Genomic DNA, 20,965 nt, shown 5'->3' with positions numbered 1-20,965 from the left:
TATCTAACTTTATATATTCGCCTATATAGCCACCACAAATGAAAATACATGCTTGCTGTCTGTAATTTCCAGACAGTGACCGAGGTTCTAAGTTTTGACTGGAAATTTTTGTTCCTGACGGTGTTGGTGTTTAGCTGTTTTACATTAACTACTTAAATGGAAAGAGGTATAAAGAAATTTAAGTAACAAATCCCTTAGTGTCTCTAACCAGCAACCTGTCTGTCACTGCCACAACCTGTGAAACTGTGAATGTGAGGAAGGTGAAGGGGATTTAGACATTACCGAGGAAAATGGGAAATGGACACTGGCTGATGACGTCAGGGCCCTCTCCGTGAAGGGGATTTAGACATTACCGAAAAGGTAGAGGTGTAGTCCCCAGACTACCCGGAAGCCGGAAGCACTAGGGGTGTGGGCGTGGCCCTGAGAAGCCTGTGACTGTGTGTTTGTTGATGTGACATGGAAAGTAGTGTCCCCAGCAGTGGAGGACATGGAGATCAGCAGCAGCAGCAGCACCGGCCCGCAGCACCACCACCAGCCCGCAGTGTGAGTCTCACCATCATTACTACATAGAGCTCTGTTACAGTCACTAGCGATGGTTATATAGGGTACAGTGCAGTGCAGTCTCGGGCAGCTGGTACCATCACGCCCCTGCAAGGGAAACCTGTTATTTGCCATCCAGGACATCAGCAATTCTCTCCCCAGTAAGAGTGAGGTATCTGCTGCAGTGTAGTAAGCCAGGGCAGCAGCATATAGCTGTACACCACAGCACACCTCCTGGCCTCTGGTGCTGCATCAGCATTGTGGCAGCTTGGAATGTGATACTCCACTCATTGGTCTGTGACTGTGTTTAGGAGAGAGAAGAGGCTGTTCTGTGCTTTGGGAGTGATAAGCCCACGTGTGGAATAGCTGTCATCATAATATAACTTGAGGGTGATCAGTTTGGACCCCAAAGTGTTATTTTTCTGTTACCGCAAAAGAGGCTCTTCCCAATAGATGTATTACGTGTCTTACAATCAGGTCCCCAAAAAATAGATTGATGAATTTGGGTCCCAGCCCGTAAGTTGCATGTATCAGGGGTTGATTGTAGCTGTGACCTTGTCACCCACGTATCTTGGAATCTGTCAGTTGTTTGACCTATTACATTCCGGAACCAAATTTCATACCAAGAAAGTCTGCAAACATTTTTTATTTTTCCCTCTCATGCTGCGGTTGATGTAAGGGTTCACATGTCTGTTTTAGAGCACTAGTGTGTCATGATGCTACTCCAATTTTTCAGGAAAGATAACACTTGTCAGTGTACCTCAACTGTAGGGATGACTCTTGTGGTTAGGTCACTGTGCTGTTCCCGATGAACAATGTGGATTTTTTAATTTTTTTTTTCTGTGCAGACTTGAATCAGTCCAGTAATACCCCTTTCACACTGCCAGCAAATAACCCGGGTTATTGCACATGAACGTGCAGCAACCCGGGTTACTGCACAGTGTGAAAGAGCCTAGTTGAAATAACCCGGGTTGAGCGACCTGACATTTCAACTTGGGTAACGAGCAGGATTGAACACGAGTTCAACCTGGTTCACAGTACAGTGTGAACTGGTAAAACCGCTCACTGCATAGGGAGAGCCGGCGCTTGGAGACGATCTCATCTCTAAGCACCGGCTCAGCAGTGTTGGCGGTGACGTCATTGCCGTGTCGGGCCACCAGTCTGCAAGGGGTCTCAGCCGGGTCATACCCGAGATCGAAGCGTGTACAAATCCCGGGTGCGACCTGGCATTTGCAATGTGAAAGGGGTCTATTCATCATCACTTAATCTCTACAAAAGCAGGTGAAAATTAACATTTTCACCTGCAGTTGTAGAAATTAAGTGTCCGGGCCATTCATCAAGAAGGTAAAGCAGGAGATATCACAGTTATCCTCCGGCTTACCTTTCTCTCCTGGAATGGCCCGCTGTCCCCATACACTAGTAAGGTGACAAAATTCATCAAGCGCGGAAAATACAGATCAGCTGTCTCCGTGACTGCGCAATGATGAATTGCTCCTACACTTGTGGCAAGTTACTATGTTACAAGTTAGTATGTTTGAGTACAAACTTGGATACTGCTTATCTGTAATGGTTGTGTCATCTGTATCCCAAACTCTCGATTAAGGGGGCCATCCTAAATGAATGATCTATAATCTACTTCACCTCATCAAGAGTTAATTCCCATACAAAAGAAATGTAAAACACATTCATAAATCTTGAATTTTAAACAGCTGATCTGATAGTTATGGTGATTGTAATTCTTTAGGGGTCTATTTACTAAGCTGTGTTAGCAGACAGTGAAAAGTGATAAGGTGCCAGCCAATGAGCTCCCAACTGTCATTTTTCAAACACTGTGAGATGACAGTTGGGAGCTGATTGGTTGGCACCTTATCACTTTCTTATCACTTTTCACTCTGTCTCCTAAAGCTGCATACACACATAAAGATTTTCTGTCCAACCATCCAACTAGTTGATTGGTTGGAATGAAAATCTGGTAAGGTTTGAAAGCAAATGACAATCAGCAATTTGCTCCCACGCAGGAAAATGGACAAAAACTGTTGTTTGTACAAATTATTTACATCAAACATTTAACAAACTTGTCTGATGACATTTTCATCTGTTTTCTGGCATTTAGGAGCAAATTGCTGATCATCAGTTACTCCCATACGTTACCAGATTTTCATTCCAACCAATCAACTAGTTGGATAGAGAATCTTTACATGTGTATGCACCTTTACATTGCTTATGCTGGGCATACACTCTACAATTATCTGTGAAAGAGACCAATTAACCCGCACTGAGATGTACATTAATTTGTCCTCCCTGATCCTTCCTAATATAATGTCTGCAATGTATCAATCAGAGGAGGTGCACCTTGGAATAAGTCATATAATCAAACAAAAGAAAGAAGAAATTCCTTAAATGGGGCACTCGCAGATCAGGACTGTTGTAAATAAAGAGAGCATATCTCAACTAACATAGGGGTGATAGAACAATGGAATAAAATATTACTTTTATTATTTATTGTTAAAATGTCGCGAAATATAAAGAAAGTGATATAATATATAAATAAAATTGTGTGACCACAGTTGAAAGTATTTGGTTATATTTTGTTCTCATCATATGATTTTGTAGCTCATTGTGAGTTCAACATAATAGGGTGTCTGTATAGTAGGGGGACAAATGCCCTCACTTCTGGCAGATTACCAAGATGTGATATCTCAATCGTAAATATGAGATTCCAGATGCATGAAAACAACTCTATACACTCACCATTAGGTGTAATGAATATGTAAATATAGACTTATTTCAATCAGTGCTGCAATGGACTATATTTGTCTCATTTACTTATCACAATGAATAGATATCTTCAAATATTATATTTAATAGGCGTCCCTAATAAAATGATTTTATTAACAGAATTTATTATTTGGTTCTAGCCAATCCCAGTTATAGTGTTAGAGATTCTAAGAGATTCAATCCTGTATTTCAGCATAATGTGACATAATCAAAATATACTCCTACTATCAATATCAGGAGAAGGAAGATACTAGCTGCCTGTATATAAATTAATAGCAGCGTGTTTGTCATATTAGAAGCTATTATACGAGATATGTTCCCCCTATTTTTCAAGGGTAAGAACAAATCTTCATGGGCAGTTTATTAGAATCACATGAAATAATGTCTTTAAAAGTATCTCTGACGTGTTCATACTGACACGCTGTACCCCATATTTCCTTACCTAAGGCAGGTCACACGCGCCTGCTAGCGAATCCCTATTAGGAGAGAGGAGATACCGTCTCCCTATGTATGGGTTAATAGCCCCGTGGTTGTGGTATTTAAGGCTTGTACTCAATATGTACCCCCTATTTCATCCAAGGGTGAGAGCAAATCTACATAGGCATTAAGGTAAAGTCAAATCAGATCATATGAAACAGTGTCTATGTGGCATCACTGACACATTCATACTGATACACTGTATCTCCACTACTCCTAGACTCAGGGTGCCCACACACATAGCGATTTTTTTCCCCGATCTGGCCGATTCCGACACATTGGAAAAAATGCCCAAATTGTGAGTCCCCACTCACGATGCGATGCACGGCCCCGCAGGCCGCAGGAGATCGGATGAAGATTGGACAGCTGATCGTGTGCTGATCGTGTTCTGATCTGCTGGGGAGAATTTCAACCGGCACATCGTCGGATCGTAAGTATATCGGTACGTGTGTGGACACCCTAAGGCAGGTCACATGCACCTGCTGGCAAGTCCCTATGTCTAACAGACACCCTGCGTTTGTATCATAACCAATAAAACAGACATTGTGGTTTCAACACATAACTTAAAAAAGTGTAACTCACGCTGGGAAGTGAATGGCACGTGTCTCCTAACGCACGTTTTGCATCTAGTGCTTAGATAAGTCTATATTTACATATTCATTGCGACATTTAACAATAAATAATAAAAGTTATATTTTATTCCATTGTTCTATCACCCCTATGTTCGTTGAGATATGCTCTCTTTATTTACAACAGTCCTGATCCGCGAGTGCCCCATTTAAGGAATTTCTTCTTTCTTTTGTTTGACTCTACAATTATCTGTCTGGTGGGAAGGAAAATCTGTTCCGTTTTCTAGTGTTTGGGAGCAAATTTCTATTGTCATTTGCTCCCATACATTACCAGATTTTCATTCCAACCAGCCAGATTGGACAGATATCTGACAGATAATTGCATAGTGTATGCCCAGCATTAGTTAATAGACCCGTTAGTCTCTAAGATAAAGATCTCTTGCCAGTGGAAAACCCCTACTTGTTTTCTCTCTGGACCTGGGCATGTTTTTTCTTGTTGGATTATATGTTGTTATACATTAGTGCTTAAACTGCTAATCTTCTGTTCACTTCTTGGACTTAAAGAATAGCACCCATCCCATAAGTAGAAACACAAGGGGGCATGTCCCATACAATACACATTTATTATCTGGACTGTTTTATACCCATTTGAAGTATCTTCATTTGTAGTTTATAAACTAATATCGGGACTTCTGTCTGTTTAATTTTTTTGTAATGAAAGATTTGAGTAGCTGAATATATTGTGTATGTTGGGCCTGATTCAGAGATTTACACTGATGTAATCGCATCTGCATACTCACAGATCACAGTTGCTAACATATGCTAATGTCTTCCAAAGCATAGCCGAGCATAGGGACACCCAATGCTGCCTCCCTACTCTTTCAGATATATCAGGCTTCTGCTATGCTGCACAGTAGATTGGATATGCCTGTGAACGACGTTGTTCCCAGACATATCTCTGTACACGGAATCGGTATGAAATACCGCCGGCCATTCGATTCCCGGCAGCGCCTGGCCGACAACAGCAGAGTTCCCGGCAGCGGAAGCCCAACAGCGCTGGAAATCCCGATCATGGATAGTTAAGTACTAACAAACCTAACCTAACCCCCTAACCCTCCTTAGGGGTGCCTAACCCTAACCTCCCCCCCCAAGTGCCTAACCTTAATCCCCCCTCTAAGTGCCTAACCCTAACCCCCCCCTTCCCCGCTGCCTGAACCTAAGTCCCCCGGGGGGTGCCTAACCCTAAGTCCCCCCCGGGTGCCCTAAACCTAACCCTCCCCCCTGCGGCTGTCCGCTCGCGGCGCCCGGCATCCCTTCGATCGGGATGCCGGTCTCCCGGCGTCAGGGAAATGTCAGGCGTCTACATCTAGACGCCCGGCATTTCATCCCTCGCCGGGATATGACAGTCGGGAAGCCGGCTGCCGGTATTAAGGCAGCCGGCTTCCCGATTGTATACCCTGTACACACGGTATGCAGTCGGGAAGCCGAAGGACCTAATCCCGACAGCCGGCTTCCCGACTGTCATATCCCGGCAAGGGTCTAAAGACGCCTATCATTAGACATACGCCGGGAGCCCGACGCCTGACATCTCGATCAGGGACGCCGGACGCGGATAGCCGCCGTGGGGGGGTTAAAAGGGTTAGGTTTAGGCTTCCCGGATGGGACTTAGGGTTAGGCACCCACCGGGAGGTTAGGTTTAGGCTAAGGGAAGGGGGGGGTTAGCGTTAGGCACCCCCCCCCCCCCCGGGGAGACTTAGGGTTAGGCACCCCCCGGGGGACTTATGTTTAGGCCGCGGTGAAGGGGGCTTAGGTTTAGGCACTGGAGGGGAGGAAGGTTAGGGTTAGGGGGTAGAAATAGGTTAGTATATACTTCCCTTTGACGATCGGGATTTCCTCCTCTGCCAGGATGCTGCCGTCGGGATTCCAACCGCCGGGCATGGGTCCGGCGGTAAATCATACAGATTTCGTACACACCCGGTGAAGCACTATAGATATATATTGCCCGTTCAATGGAATGGGTGATATATCTTTTAGTGTGTACCCAGCTTAAGTGGATAGTGAATAGCACAGATGATCATGATAGGGATCTGTGATCCTTTTATGAAGTTCAGTATGAACTGCACTGTGGTGGTTAAATGGACACAGCTTAAGTGTGGAATGTTGGGGACAGAATACCCATCTGTAGGCACAGTTAGACATTTGTACAGTTGGCTGTTGTGGGCTGTAGATCCTGTGACTCTAAACTCATTATCATTCTGAACCAATATGCTTAGATTCTGCACACTCCCACACATGGCTAGCTTCATATGGGCTTGTAAACAGGCACATTTAGAAGAAGCTACTGTACACAGAAACTGCAAAGTGTAGTAAGATTTAAGTTTTTAGTTAGATTTTCTGGTCGGATAGGTTTAAGGTGGACCTCTCAGCATCACACTATATATGGATGGGACAGTGACCATGTCATTATGCAGTCATGTTTGATAAAGCATTATCAGCAGTATAACTTTAAATGTGATCATAATGTTTAAAGTTCTACTGTCAACCCGTTAAATTTTTTTAAGTAACATTACAACCATGTCTACATAATGTCTCGTCTACACATAGTTTGTTGACAAATTGAGCATGAACAAACTGACTGCATCCCCTTGTGAAGCTATTGATGTTACGGAAGTATTTTATGCTAGGCAATGAAGGTATAATGTATTGGTAGAGCTACACTGTAAAGGTGCATACACATGTAACGATTTTGTAACCAACGATTTTCCCTTGAAAAAGTGAACGATTTTTGAAGTGTAATGAACGATTTTTACAACGATGAACGAAAAATGTTCCTTCCCTTAATGAAAATCGTTATGTTAGACAGTCTGAAATGGACGATGAACGATAACTACAAACTAAAAACGGGAGCGCGCTTGAACGATTATTGTTCATCGTTATAACTCAAAAACTGAACGATTTTTTGAACGATTGAATGTTAACGACAAATCGTTCAAAACATCGTTACGTGTGTATGCACCTTTAGTATGATTGTTTGATGTGAGGTTTATACAATAGTCCAGAAACTAGTAGTGAGATCAGAAATGTCTAATTGCCAAATAGGAGTAAAATGTCAGTATTATTGGATGTGTACGAGACTTCTGACCACTATTCTTCTCTCTGGGCCTGATTCAGCCCCCTGGCCGCTCGCATCATACGTCATGTCCACTATTTATTAGATTAATCGAGTACAGCGTATGAACTGCTCGCTATTCTTGTGGTTGGTTTTTCCTACCACAAATTTGCGAGCAGTTCTGACTATAAAATAACCCAGTGACGTGGTCAGTGACGCTGCTGTATTAATTATGCACACCCATAAAACGCCCGTTTTGACCTTTAAGCACGCCTGCGTTCTGATCTCCACTCCCCGTTTTCAAGCACCTTCCCCTGTTACCACCCACATACGCCTCCTCCAGTCACTCGTATTAGCAGGCCTTCGCTATTTAGCGAACAAACGATTTTCGCCCGCACTGACTGGTTCGCGCATGCGTATTACGATCCGTACGCATGCGCAGTTGGGCAAACATCGCTCGGAGCGAACGAGCGGCCGCTTACGAGCGGCTCTGAATTAGGCCCTCTGTGTTGTGAAAGTGCTTGAGCTTAGCTGGAAAAGTGATATCACAGATAAGGCTTAGTAATAAAAGTTACCATTTCTGATTTAAAGGTTTCTGTGACAAATCCTTACTTGTGTATTGCCATTGTGACAGCCCGTAGATGACCACAAATGAGATACAGTAAATGGATGTTGTAAGAGAAATTTCTGGTGTAAGGAAATGAGTCCAGTGCAACTCTTTTTATTTCCTCTGTCCCTAAAGACCTTTGTGTACAACACTCGGCAGGGATGAGCACTGGAAGCTTCTGGATAATCTGAAAACGACAGTGGAAGGGCTGGTATCGGGCAACAGCCGAAATGTGTGGTCCAAATACGGTGGCCTGCAGAGACTCTGCCGAGATATGAGCAGTATCCTTCAGCATGGTCTCATTTGTGATCAGGTAATACAGTTACTTTCACAAAGGTGTTAGCTGTAGCCTTGTTGTGTGAAATATAGCATGTATTCTAGAAAATCCAATATCTTAATGCCATAACTGTGATATAGTTTACGGTAGGCATACACATTGTGGTAAGGCTATTTAGACTTACAAGTAACGTTTATACCAATAAACATTCATAGATACATAATATACTGTTAATAATTTGCAGTGATAAAACCTGACAGCTAACCTGGAAATCGAGCAATAAGGGAGACAGAGCATCACATTTCTTAAATTAATTAAATGTCATACGAAGGGCTAGTATGAGGAGGGGGTTTCTAACTGTTCTCAGAACTTAGGCCAATTTATGTGATTTTATTTAAAGAAAAGTTCTGACTGCTTGTATTTCCAGGAGTCATCTCACATTATGGAAAATGATATTTGTTCTACACAGTATAGATACTCTTACCAATACTAGCTACAAACCTACGGCCTAACTTCCTGAACACCTGCTGATTGCAGGCAATCTCAGTCCATTCATGCCCATCTCCACTTTATTCCTGTACCTTCTCACTTTTGTGTGCTCAAACACAAAATAACTTCATTGAAAGTTCATGATCATAGTGAAGCTCCCTTTTCTGAGCATGTGAAATAGATCAAATGCATGGGCGTAACTACCATAGGTGCAGGGGGTGCAGCTGCTATGGGGCCCAGAGCTGAGGGGGGCCCATCTTCCTTGTCAAAGTTACATGTGCTATATACGGGATGGGTATGGGATGCCGGTGCTCGGAATCCCTGCGGTCAAAATCCTAACGCCAGCATCCTGCCAGGGTTAGGATACTGACACCTGTCAGTCAGCATCCTAACCCTACTCCAAACCCTCTCCCCCCGCAGCCTAAACCTAACCCTCTCCACTCGCGGCCTAAACCTAACTCCTCCCCCCCCCACCAAGCACCCTAACCCTCCCCCCCCCCCCCCCTCCCCAATACGGAATGATGACGCCAGGTTTCTGACAGGTGTCGGGTTTCCGGCGCCAGCATTCTAAGCTCCGGCATCACGACTGCCTGTATAATGACTTCATCCCTTGGTACATAGGGGCCCTTACAAACTTTTGCTATGAGGCCTTCAACTACCTAGTTACGTCCCTGATCAAATGTATCCAATTAAGATTGTACTATATATAACTTGTTCAAATTAAAAACTGTTAACAGATTTCGCTATTAAATTCCCAACAACGACATGATGTGCTGTTCTGGAATGGCACATCGCTTTCTGCCGGCATCACAGTTTTTTTTAAACCTTTTAGTGTCAGCACAACCATAATTAGGTGATATGTGCACTCTTCCCACAGAATTGAATTCTCCCTATAGAGTCCTCTCCATGTGTTGGTGTGTTTACGCCGATGATCTCTTTATTTTCTGTTGCTAAATGTTACTTTCCCTTTTATATAAAATGTCATGCACTTGCCATAGGTTAGAATTAATTGTAACCTTTATTGACAGGTTTACGGCAAGCAGCAGGATTACTGGAACTTTGTGAAAGGAAGTCAGAGACTGTTTCTTGGATCCTCTCCGCAGGTGGATCAGGTAACTTCAACTGTTTTACATCTCCAAAGTCTTACTATTCATATATGCAAGCTAAGGGCAGTATTCAATTGCTTTGACCCCCTTTGCGCCCGTTGGAGCTATTCAATTGTCGCTCCTGTCAGGCGCCAACAGCTGCCGGCGCACCATTTCAGCTCACTCCCCCCCTGGATTATCAGAGCGATAATTGGCATCAATTGAGTAGCACCCCGCGATCTCCCGTCACTTTAGATGGGAGATCGGGCACGCTAAAACAATTGAATACCCACCCTAAGAGTTTTCCACAGAAATGCAAATATACATACATAAAAGTATTTTGGACCTGTCATTTGCCAGGTCATTAGCTATCATGCCCGGTGATGCACAGTTTTATTTCTCTCTCTGCCCACCTGTAATATAATGTAACATATGGATTATCCTGGATAGATTTGCATAAAGCATAATTAGTGGGTTCCAGTGTAATAAATGTTTGTTTAATGCTGTTGATAGACCCATTCAGTATAGCATATGTAAATGTAAGGGTGTATGTTTTGTGAGAGTCTGTTTGCATCTTTTTGATTCTTTCTCACCTAACTAATGTCTGTGCTGCTCTGTCCAGTTTCTGCTTTTCTATGAGAACAGCCAGAGGAACGGAGATGATACCAGTGAGGACAGAGGAAAGCTTTGGTTACAGCAGAGTCTGCAGTTCCACTGTCTCTCGGCTCAGCTGAAGGTGCTCCTGGGTAACAGGCAATACACCAAGAGGTTCTATGCAGGTAATAATGTCATACAACAATGATACATTGCTTCTAATTAGCTGTTTATGACACATGTGCTTTCTATTCGCAACCACAACGACTATAAAATGTTCAACTTTGCACATAGTACTGTAGGTTGTACTTACACTGTGTTCTTTTTTTTTTTTTTTTTTTTTCCTTGCCTGTCATAGGAAACGTGCTAACACTGCTTTGTACTTGTAGGCCGCTGCCATAATGTCCATCCAGCATTTCAGAGCCAAACTACATTTCATTTATCCCACCGCTTTACGTGTTAGCAACATACACTGGATTAACCTTAAATGGTTCGTCTGGTTCTAGTTTAGACCCACATATACCTATGCACCAAATGCATTATTTTATGAGGGGATATGTAAACTGTATCTTACCCATTACCTTCCTTCTCAACAGAGATAGACATGCAACATGTTCACACATTGTCATAGGGAACTGATTGAGCAAGCAACAGCAGCCATTCAATCATCTGACCTCAACAATGTTACACAGCCCAGTGTACAACACCACTAATAGTTTGATTGAGAGGCTCATGGGCAATATGACTATGTTGGGAAAAAATGTTTTGTTTGCTTAAAGTATTTTTATATTCATATTGTGCACACCTGGGGGTTTATTTACACCCCAGCACTTCTGTTCATGTGTATGCCAGATATTTAAAAGGGTATTGCTTTTACTAGCTGTGTCTTGTTAGTAAAAGTACTGCTTTTTTAATTATCGGACTTAAACACGAACCGACACTTTGTAAATAAACCCCCTGATGTTCATCTTGACCGAGTGGGGTAAACAGATGTTTGATCATTACCTACAATGATAACTTTAACCTTTCTTCATGTGATTACTATATAATTCCAGTGAAAACATTGTTACATTTTTCAAAACTTGTGTGTTGACTTTGAAGTTGCTTGGAATGTTTTGACTGGTAAAGTGCTTTCATGACATGAAATCAATATTTGTCATTGTACTCAGCAGCACATGACACAAGTATGTGACCGAATCCAAACACAACCGTTTTGTGCTTGGCAAAATGGCCCATGGCATTGTTCTTGAGGTGCTATGCATCTCACTGTGTCTGTGCTTCTCCTAGATTTTGCCTTCCTATTGAGTGACACACACATAACAGCCATGTTCCAGTGCCTGGAAGCTGTGGAACAGAATAACCCCAGGCTACTGGCCCAGATAGACACCTCTGTGGTGAGCATTCAAAATCGTCTGTCACTTTAAATGTAGATATTTGCACTGTAATCGTTTTGTTTTTATTGCTGTTAAGAATGATTTTATTTTACATTTTCCCAGCTTGCTGGCAAAAGAGAGTTAATTGTTTCAGGAAAAAGTTTGAGCCTCACAGCTCTGCCTGTTACTCCCATCATTCCATACCCAGGGAAACCGGATCAGTCCCTCTACAGCTCCTATAGCAGCCTGCAAGCTCCGTCCAGTGGCAATGGTAAGGTTTCTGAGGGTGGGGCGCTTATCACTATGACTAGAGTGAATGGCTCTATCCTTAAGGAATTTAGCAGCAAGTGTATATATTTTTATAGACTCTGGAAGGGACACTAAATATCTTTGTTGGAAGCTGTGAGACATACACACAGTGCAAGCACTGACCTCTTTATATCTGTAAAGGATTTGCATTACCTGTTTAACACAATGAAATGTTGAAGAGGGCTAAGAGGTATGAGAATGCATACTTATACGTTTCTAAACTACTTTTAACACATTTCTGTTGGATATGTGATATTCCTTTCTTTAGATTTCGGCTCCAGTTTGATTGATCATCAAAACAACCTGTATACAGGGTGTGAATCCCTGCCTGTGAATGATTCCATCCCTCCTGACCAAGACTTGTCTCCCTGCAAGCCCTTTTCTCCTGTAAGTGAAATGAGCATCAGCACTATGACCAGCAACAGTGAGGAAACAGTCAGCCCAGAGGACGTGCCAAGTGAGGCAGATGATGGGCCTGAGTACCTGGCTATTGGAAATATGAGCCGCAGAGCATCCACTCAGAGCAGTAATAGCTCAAATCTCTTCTCTAGCTCCCAAAAGTCAGACACCTCTGTTCAGACAACTCCGGTTATTCCCAGCCTCACTCTGCTTTCTGTCCCTCGCCGATCCAGTTTCTCAGAAGGTCAAATGAGTAATGGACCAAGTCACATCAAGAAGAGCCACATGCGCTCACATTCCGACACCCGCGTCGCCATAGGCAAAAATAGAGGTAAGCGTAAACGCCTATTCGTGTTTCAGAGTTACATAATAACTTTTATGGCTTATAAGTGACCTGTTGCCCAACTTTCATTCGTCTGTTTCTTGATTATTATTAATACCCTTTATATGGCACCATAGTGTCCGTTGCATCATACAGAGAAACAACTGCATTGAAAACCCAGCCACTTAAATATAACAAGTACAAAAAGAACTGTATAAGGGGATAGCCTAAACCAGTGGTTCCCAAACTTTTTTGAATCCCTATGCCCTAAAGTATCATCATTTTTTTTTCACAGCACCCCTAGGATAAATGTTTGTTATTGAGAAATTCTGCAAAGCTATAAAATTAAGTAAATTGTGCTTATATGTCATCCTTAGGTTCAGTTATGTAGTGGTGGCCAGGGAAGCACTTCTGTTTGTACAAGTATTATGATTGGCAGCCAACAGCTCTAGTTTTGCCTATGACGGGGACCGTAAATAATTTGATTTGGTCCTGGACTACCAACCCATGCTACCCCTGCAAGTGGCCCACTGCACCCAGTTTGGGAATCACTGGACTAAACAGTGAAATAAGAAACCTTGTGAATAACAATAACAGTCTTACCCAGTGCACTGGGGTAGGTAGACAGAAATGATCATTGACAACGATTATGAATGGAAGCGCTCTGAGAACATGGATATTCCGGGTGAGCGCAAAGGGGAGGAGGGGGCCTGCTCCTGAGAGTTTACAGACTCAGGGAAACAAGGTATACTGGAATGTGAACTGGGAGGAAAGAGCCAGAGAACTGACACCTAAGACAATGAGGAGGTGACGGGTTATGAGGAACGGGTATGCTTTAAGGGAGTATTTGAAGCAATGCAGGTTGATAAATCAGCAATTTGCTCCCAAATGCCGGAAAATGGACAAAAACTGTTGTTTGAACAAATTGTTTAGATCAAACATTTAACAAACTTGTCTGACGACCATTTTTATCTGTTTTCTGGCATTTAGGAGCAAATTGCTGATCATCAGTTACTCCCATACGTTACTAGATTTTCATTCCAACCAATCAACTAGTTGAATGGTTGGACAGAAAATCTTTACATGTGTACCCAACCGTAGACTTTCCTGATAAGTTTTGTGATGTAGGCCATGCACCATAGTAGTTGCCCTTCTTTGTATAGTCTCTAATGTATTTATATCCTTCTGGAGATGTGGTCTCCATTTGATTTGTAGTAGGTGGCTTGCTGCAGGGGGAGTACAGTGCCTTTTAGCCCGCATCTCTTTTTTTTTTTTATTAGGTATACAGTATATATATTAGTTGTATATGGTGTGTATGTATTTGGTCACATCCTGGTGTTAATGCGGGGTTGGTTAAAAATGGTGTGATTTCCATACAGAAGCTGCTAGAGTTGGGATATTGGTTCCCGTCCATATCCAATGGTATAATAGTCAATGCTGTGGGGTTTCTAAATGCATTTCATCGTGGAATGGGCCACAACTTCCTCATTAGCAATGCAGCAATAAACAAATTGTTTATCCAACCAAGCAGTGTAAAGATTTAATATAACAAATACATATAATGTATACATATATAGTATATTATACGTTCTATATAAACAATTGTGGTGTTATAATTTAAAGCCACCAGGATTATCAGCGCTGTTAATCTGTGTACAGATTCTAGCTATTATCTTTTAGAAGATGCTAGTTAAATGTTAAGTAGAATCTGATTGGTTGCATTGTGCAACATCTCCATTTCTAAAAACTCTCACTTTAGTACACAGGTTCTCAAACTCTGTCCTCAGGACCCGAAACAGTCTCCTCACAGAATCACAAGTGATATAATTAGCTTTGCCTGTGGATCTTTTAAAATGTGTCAATGAGTAATGACTACACCTGTGCACCTGCTAGGTGACCTGGAAAATGATAACTGTGTGGGGTCCTGAGGACCGAGTTTGAGAACCACTGCTTTAGTAAATATATCCCTAGGAAGTTACAATAGTCCAAGCAAGAGATGGCAAAGGAATGGATACCTGTTGAAGATGAGAGAGAGAGAGAGGTAGAGGTAGATTTGAGTATCATCAGCATAAAGACGGTATTGTAGACCAAAGGAACTGATTAAGGAGATGTATAGAGAGAGCAGTGGACAAAGAACAGAGCTTTGGGGAACACACAGAAAGAGGGGGGTAGTTTGAAATAGAGACAGAAGAAACTGTTAGACATATAGGAGGAGAGAGCCCAGAGTGGGTAATGTTACAGAGCCAAAGAGAGTGGAGAATTTGATGAAGGAAATGGGGGATAAACCGTGTAGAAGGCGTGACAGACCAAGGAGGATGGCATAGTGGCCCTCAGATTCCTGTGTTATTTATTATGAATGTCTTTGAACTGGGTCTTCTTTGTCTTACCTTTTGCTATATATTTTTTGTTAGTAATGTATTTTCTTACTTTAACTCTTTGATTGCTAGCACTAGGAGGTGATCGGAATATCACTATTATAATGGAGCATCCTGTGGCAGGTCCTACATTTGTTATAATTAATAGCAGAAGTACTGGTGATATTGGTGCAATACATTGTTTATAGTGGGGATGCACACCATAACGCCATTGTATTAAAAACTTAGTTTTTTTTTTTATTAGACAATATTCTTTTGAGCTTAATTGATAACTTCACATGGCTTTAATTCAATCATCCTTATTGTTAATAATGTGACATGCAAATCATTATTATTGATTAGGTATCTGCTTCTGTACAGTTAGATGTCCAAATAATTTTTACCCCGCAAATGTGAAAATAAAATGGTCAAAAGTGAACTACCCCTGCCTCCCCATACTGGCTCTATGTATTACAGCAGCCCAGGGCATGCATGCTCATTGTTCCTCCCAGCTGCTAATAAGACGTGATAAGAAACTGACTTCTGCTGTTCTCTGAAACTCAGTGGTTTCTATCCGAAGTCCCCAAAATCATTGATCTTTTCCTGCACGCCTTATATTTCAGTCATCATGCCAGATTATTTATTACCAGTTATTTATATGGCGCACATGTACTCCACAGCGCTTTATAGGAGAATATTTGGCCATTCATGTACCAGTCCCTGACCCAGTGAAGCTTACACTATATAGTTCCTATCGCATGTATGCACAGGTTGGGTACGGGATCCCGACAGTCAGAATCCCGACACCTTGAAGGTATTGTATCCTAACCCACTCTTGCAGCCTAACCCAAACCCTCTCCCTAGTGCCTAACCCTTAACCTATCCCTTACCGCTGGATGCCGGCGCCAGGATTCTGACTGCTGTCGGGATTCCGGGGCCGGTATTCTGAGCGCAGACATCCTGACCGCTGGGATGCCAACTACATCCCGTATGCGCACATGTACTCTAATGGTGGGTACACACTGGGCGATATTACTGAGTGACTGCACGATTACGACATCATAATCGTGCAGTCGCTCAGTAATCGTGCACAAATCGTGCACTTTTTTGTCGGAAACGACCAGCGATGCGCACTCCCGCTGGTCGTTTCCGACATTGTCCATCGCCTGAACATGTAGCACAACCTGACGACCTCGTCAGGTTGCTGCATGTCGGGGAATGGGGGAGAGAGCCCGGCGCTGAACGATATCGTTAATGATATCGTTCAGCGGCTGTGCTCAATGTCATGAACGACATTGAGCACAGCCTGCCGGGGACACACTACACGATATCGCTCAGGGAGCATATCGTGTAGTGTGTACGCACCATTAGATTAATTTTTGTCAAAAGCCAATTAACCTACCAGTATATTTTTGGATTATGGGAGGAAACCGAGGTACCTGGAGGAAAACACACAACCGCAGGAAGAATATACAAACTCCACAGGGCCATGGTGGGGATCGAACCCAAGATGTTGTTTTATTTATTAGTTTTGCTTAATTTTTCATTCTGTCACTAAAGTGTTACTGTATATACAAAGTACTAACATTTTTAATCTCTGAGCAGCACCACCCCCTGAATAACTGTCTTGGTTATGCACGTACCCCACTCTGCTTTGTACTCTGATTGCCTAGCCTGGTGGGTGCCATGCTCCTCCCCTGTCAACTTCAATTGAATGCAAACTGAATGCTGCATCAGAACTTACTTGGTTTGTTTTGGAGTTCATTAACTCTTTCAGCCACTGAAAGCAGCAATGGTAAAAATAGCATAAAAGTGTGGTGTATTTCAGCTATATAACAACACATAAGCTGTAATAATGGTTTGCAAAACATGATAGTTTGGGTAAATGAATTGAATACAAATGTGGAGATCTACTTTTAAAATTGAGACAGCTCAATAATTGACTTTTTATAGTGGTAAAACAATGTTGGTACATGCCATATCAGACCAGTGCTTCTCTGTATCATTAGACTAATCTCTGTATGTTGCATGTGTCATTTATAAAGTAGTCTCTTTTTTTTTCTTCCTCTGTGGGTTTCTTCTATGTGGAATGCATATTTTCTTTGTTAGTCATCATATTTGTAATTGGATTTAATTTTATTCCTTGAATCTGTTTAATAGAATTTTTTGTTGATGGTTTTACAGAGTAATTTAATTTGCATGTATATGTGTAAATGTATCGTAGCATCTAAATGGAGAAAAGATCTGTTACTGTTTAACTCCTTCATTTCTCCTTCCATAGAATCTAATTGCGATCTCTCTAGAAGTAATACAACAGTTAATGGAAAAATAAATACTACCGGCTCACTCTACATTGATTATGGTATGTCATGTATAGGATGCCATTGACGGTAGAGGAAATAGATATACTCTTCTTTCTTCATGAGCTTTTCTCTTGTCTGTCTTACACTGCGTCTGCTAGCTCTATACGTTTACAGCCCTTTTCTAGATTTCTACTGTTGCCACCTGTGCTATCCAATCTACAGATGTGTCCACATATATCTATCCTCAAAGAGTTCCAAATAGTCCCGTTTAGCGGACCACAGACTTTGTAACGTGGCTGCGCCAAAATATTAATCCTAAGTAAATAGTACATTATAAGCAAACTAAGAGGCAAGATTTGGGAAAAAGTAGCACAATAGAGGAAAAGTACACGGGATGTAGTTATAATCCTGACAGTCGGGATGTCTGGCCCGACACCTGTCAGAGTCCCGGTGCTGGCATCCCAACAGTAAGTACTAGAGCTAGGGGAAGGGTTGTGGCCAAGCACTAGGGGGAAGGTTAGGGGAGGGTTAGGGTTAGGCACTAAGGGGGGAAGGTTAGGTTTAGTTAGTGGGGGGGTATTCGGTTTAGGCAACTGAGAGGGAGAGGGTTAGTTTACTGACCGACAGGTATTGGTATACTAACCCTGTCAGGATGCCGGCGTCGAGATTTTGACCGCCAAAAATACAAATTCGAAATAAGCAAAGTAAGATGTAAAAGTGAGGGAAAAGTATGCAGTCCGTGTGTAAAAAGGCAAAAGTCAGGTCCGATATGAGTGACCTGTGCCATATGTCGTATAATTTTTTGCGACTTTATACCAATTTCTCTGCTACAAAGAACAAATGAATCCTAAGTAACTAGTACATTATATGCAAAATTGACAAAAAAAAGTAGCACAGCGCAGGAATCGCACCAGGTGGCTCACGCCACATGGCACAAAACGCATAGCTGTATGACGACACATCTGTAGCTCTTGACCTTTACATCCTGCACTCTCCTTTTTCTCCTTCATCCACTAGGGGACACTGGAGCTTCGTGACAGTGGTGTATAGACGATGGGTTGAGTAGAGCTTGGCACTTTAAGAATATAAAACTGTGACTGGCTCCTCCCCCTCTATGCCCCTTCAGCTCCAGTTTTTAGAATGTGCCTGAGAAGAGCCGATGCACATGGGGCTTTATATTGACATTATTTATATTTTTTTCTATTAACAAGCATGAGGACAGGCAGACTGCTGCTGTGACAGTCTGCCTGCACCGCGGGAGCTGACAGGGAGGGTACTGCCAGTGCTATAGCAGTGTCCGGTCACCCATATGGAGGGGTCTTAAGCTAATTGAGTCCATAGAATCAGTGGGGCCCGTCACAGCTGAAACCGGCTCATGTCCGGGTCCCCCGCTCCCCCCTCGTTGCCGAACACTCTGGCCGCAGCAGCATCAGTGAGTTTACACACCTCTCCTGATTAACAGGAGAGGTGTCACAGTGCGTGTCACTTGCCCAGCTGTACTGTCACTATTAGGTGCTTCCTGTTCACTGCCGTGGCGGACTTGCAGAAAAGCACTGCTGCAGGCTGACCGGGCTGGCTATCAGCGACGACTTGTTTTCCTGCCGCGCGGGGGCTTGTTTTTTTCTCTAAGCTCCGGCGTCTGCTTAAATGGGGGCATTTAGATGCCGCTTGAATGCGGCTATCTGTCATGCCACGTCGGGGCTTTGTTAATGGAGGCACCAGGGTTTAGACACGGGTTCTGAGCCACTTCAGCGCGGCTGTCTGTCTTGCCGCGCCGGTGTTTTAATGATAGAGGCGCCGGCTTTTTGGGGCGATATATACGAGGCCAGGCTCCACAAGTAGGAATAAGTGATCTGAGGAAAGGCGCGGAGCTTACTGACGCCATGGCTCGATACTCAGAGACCCATGCGGCACCGGAATCGGTATGAGATTCCCGGCAGCGGAAGCCCGACATCGCTGGAAATCCCGAAAGTACTAACCTAACCCTCCTTAGGGGTGCCTAACCCTAACCTCTCCCCCTGTGCCTAACCCTAATCCCCCCTTCCCCGCCTCCTAAACCTAAGTCCCCCGGGGGGGTGCCTATCCCTAAGTCCCCCCCGGGGGTGCCTAACCCTAACCCTCCCGTGGGGGTGCCTAACCCTAAGTCCCTCCCGGGTGCCCTAAACGTACCCCTCCCCCCCCCACGGCTGTCCGCTTGCGGTGCCCGGCATCCCTTCGATCGGGATGCCGGGCGCCATTCTTCCAGCGTCGGGGAAATGTCAGGCGTCTACATCTAGACGCCCGGCATTTCATCCCTCGCCAGGATATGACAATCGGGAAGCAGGGAAGGCAGCCGGCTTCTCGATTGTATACCACGACACCTCCTCCTCCTTCTTTACTGCCCAGCGGTATTGGCGTGCTCTGCACACTAGGAGCGGCGCCATCTTCAGCTATAGAGACTCAGGTGTGCTTGTCCTATGCACTGTCAGAGAGACCAGGGAACTTCCAGCTCCAATCTACTAGAGGGTCTATGAGTCTTGCAGTGGGGTAGCATTATTTTTTGATAAACCCTCCTCATCTGTATTGTATAACTTAGTGGGACTATCCACCTTATACATTGAGTAGCATTATTATTGAAATTCTGCTCCTCCCCATCTGTTGCTCTGGCTGCCTCCGTTTACTTTGACAGTATCTACTAAACTGTGTGTGTGTGTGTTTGTCTGTGAGAGGATATCTTCCAAGGCTACAGGCAAGACTGCTTCACATAAACTGTATGCCTGCACTAGGTGCAGAAAGAAATGTACCCATGCTCGCTCTGACGTGCGAACACAGCACATACTGTCACACCCTCTTTAATAGATAGTTTGGCAGGGCTCATGGCAGAGCTTACATCAGAATTATCCGCTTCCCGTAAGGATCGGGAGGCTGCCAGGAATAGTCCTGGCACCTTGATTCTTGCTGGCTGGTTCTTGCTACAGAACCAGCGTGGACTCAGGATCTAGCCCACTCTGTGAATAGCCTTGCCCAGGTTATGGGTTCTTTGTCTAAGTCTCCTGAGGCAGCGGTAAGTCGGCCATCCAAAAAGATGACACTACCGGCAGTTCACTTGACAGATGAGGCTTCTGAAGCAAATCACTCATCTCAGGAGAAGGAGAAAGGGGAGATGCTAAACGATTCCGATATAGAGGCTGCTTCGCAGGAACCTGAAGCAACGCAGGGTATCGAAGCGCTTATCCTGGCTGTGAGGGGAGTGCTTCACGTTTCTGACCTGGAGACTCCAGAATCGTTGGATGAGTCCTTCTTTGCTAAGAAACAGAAGTCTTCGTTAACTTTTCGGCTTCCGGTAAGTTAGGCGAACAGATGGCAGCAGCCTGGCAGAATCTGGACCGTACGTTCCAGAT

General features: G+C 43.6%; 1 protein-coding gene across 3 annotated transcripts in view; it reads left to right on the top strand.

Annotated features, from left to right (window-relative positions):
- Positions 1-345: 345 nt before the first annotated feature.
- Positions 346-20,965, top strand: part of RUBCN (rubicon autophagy regulator) — a 41,527-nt gene continuing 20,907 nt past the window's right edge. Inside the window, exons 1-9 of one of the 3 annotated variants that reach the window (XM_088467460.1) lie at positions 346-543; positions 8,216-8,393; positions 9,875-9,958; positions 10,554-10,710; positions 11,813-11,919; positions 12,022-12,169; positions 12,476-12,937; positions 15,376-15,426; positions 17,564-17,644. In XM_088467460.1, coding sequence (XP_088323586.1) covers positions 488-543; positions 8,216-8,393; positions 9,875-9,958; positions 10,554-10,710; positions 11,813-11,919; positions 12,022-12,169; positions 12,476-12,937; positions 15,376-15,426; positions 17,564-17,644 — 1,324 coding nt within the window. In that variant the 5' untranslated portion in view covers positions 346-487. The remainder of the gene's footprint in view (positions 544-8,215; positions 8,394-9,874; positions 9,959-10,553; positions 10,711-11,812; positions 11,920-12,021; positions 12,170-12,475; positions 12,938-15,375; positions 15,427-17,563; positions 17,645-20,965) is intronic. The other 2 variants (XM_088467459.1, XM_088467458.1) reach the window with 2 other exon arrangements.

Source organism: Taudactylus pleione, unplaced genomic scaffold (genome assembly GCF_031769625.1).
Source record: "Taudactylus pleione unplaced genomic scaffold, aTauple2 ptg000010l, whole genome shotgun sequence".
Classification (NCBI taxonomy): domain Eukaryota; kingdom Metazoa; phylum Chordata; class Amphibia; order Anura; family Myobatrachidae; genus Taudactylus; species Taudactylus pleione.
This window is presented reverse-complemented; position numbering and strand designations above follow the sequence as displayed.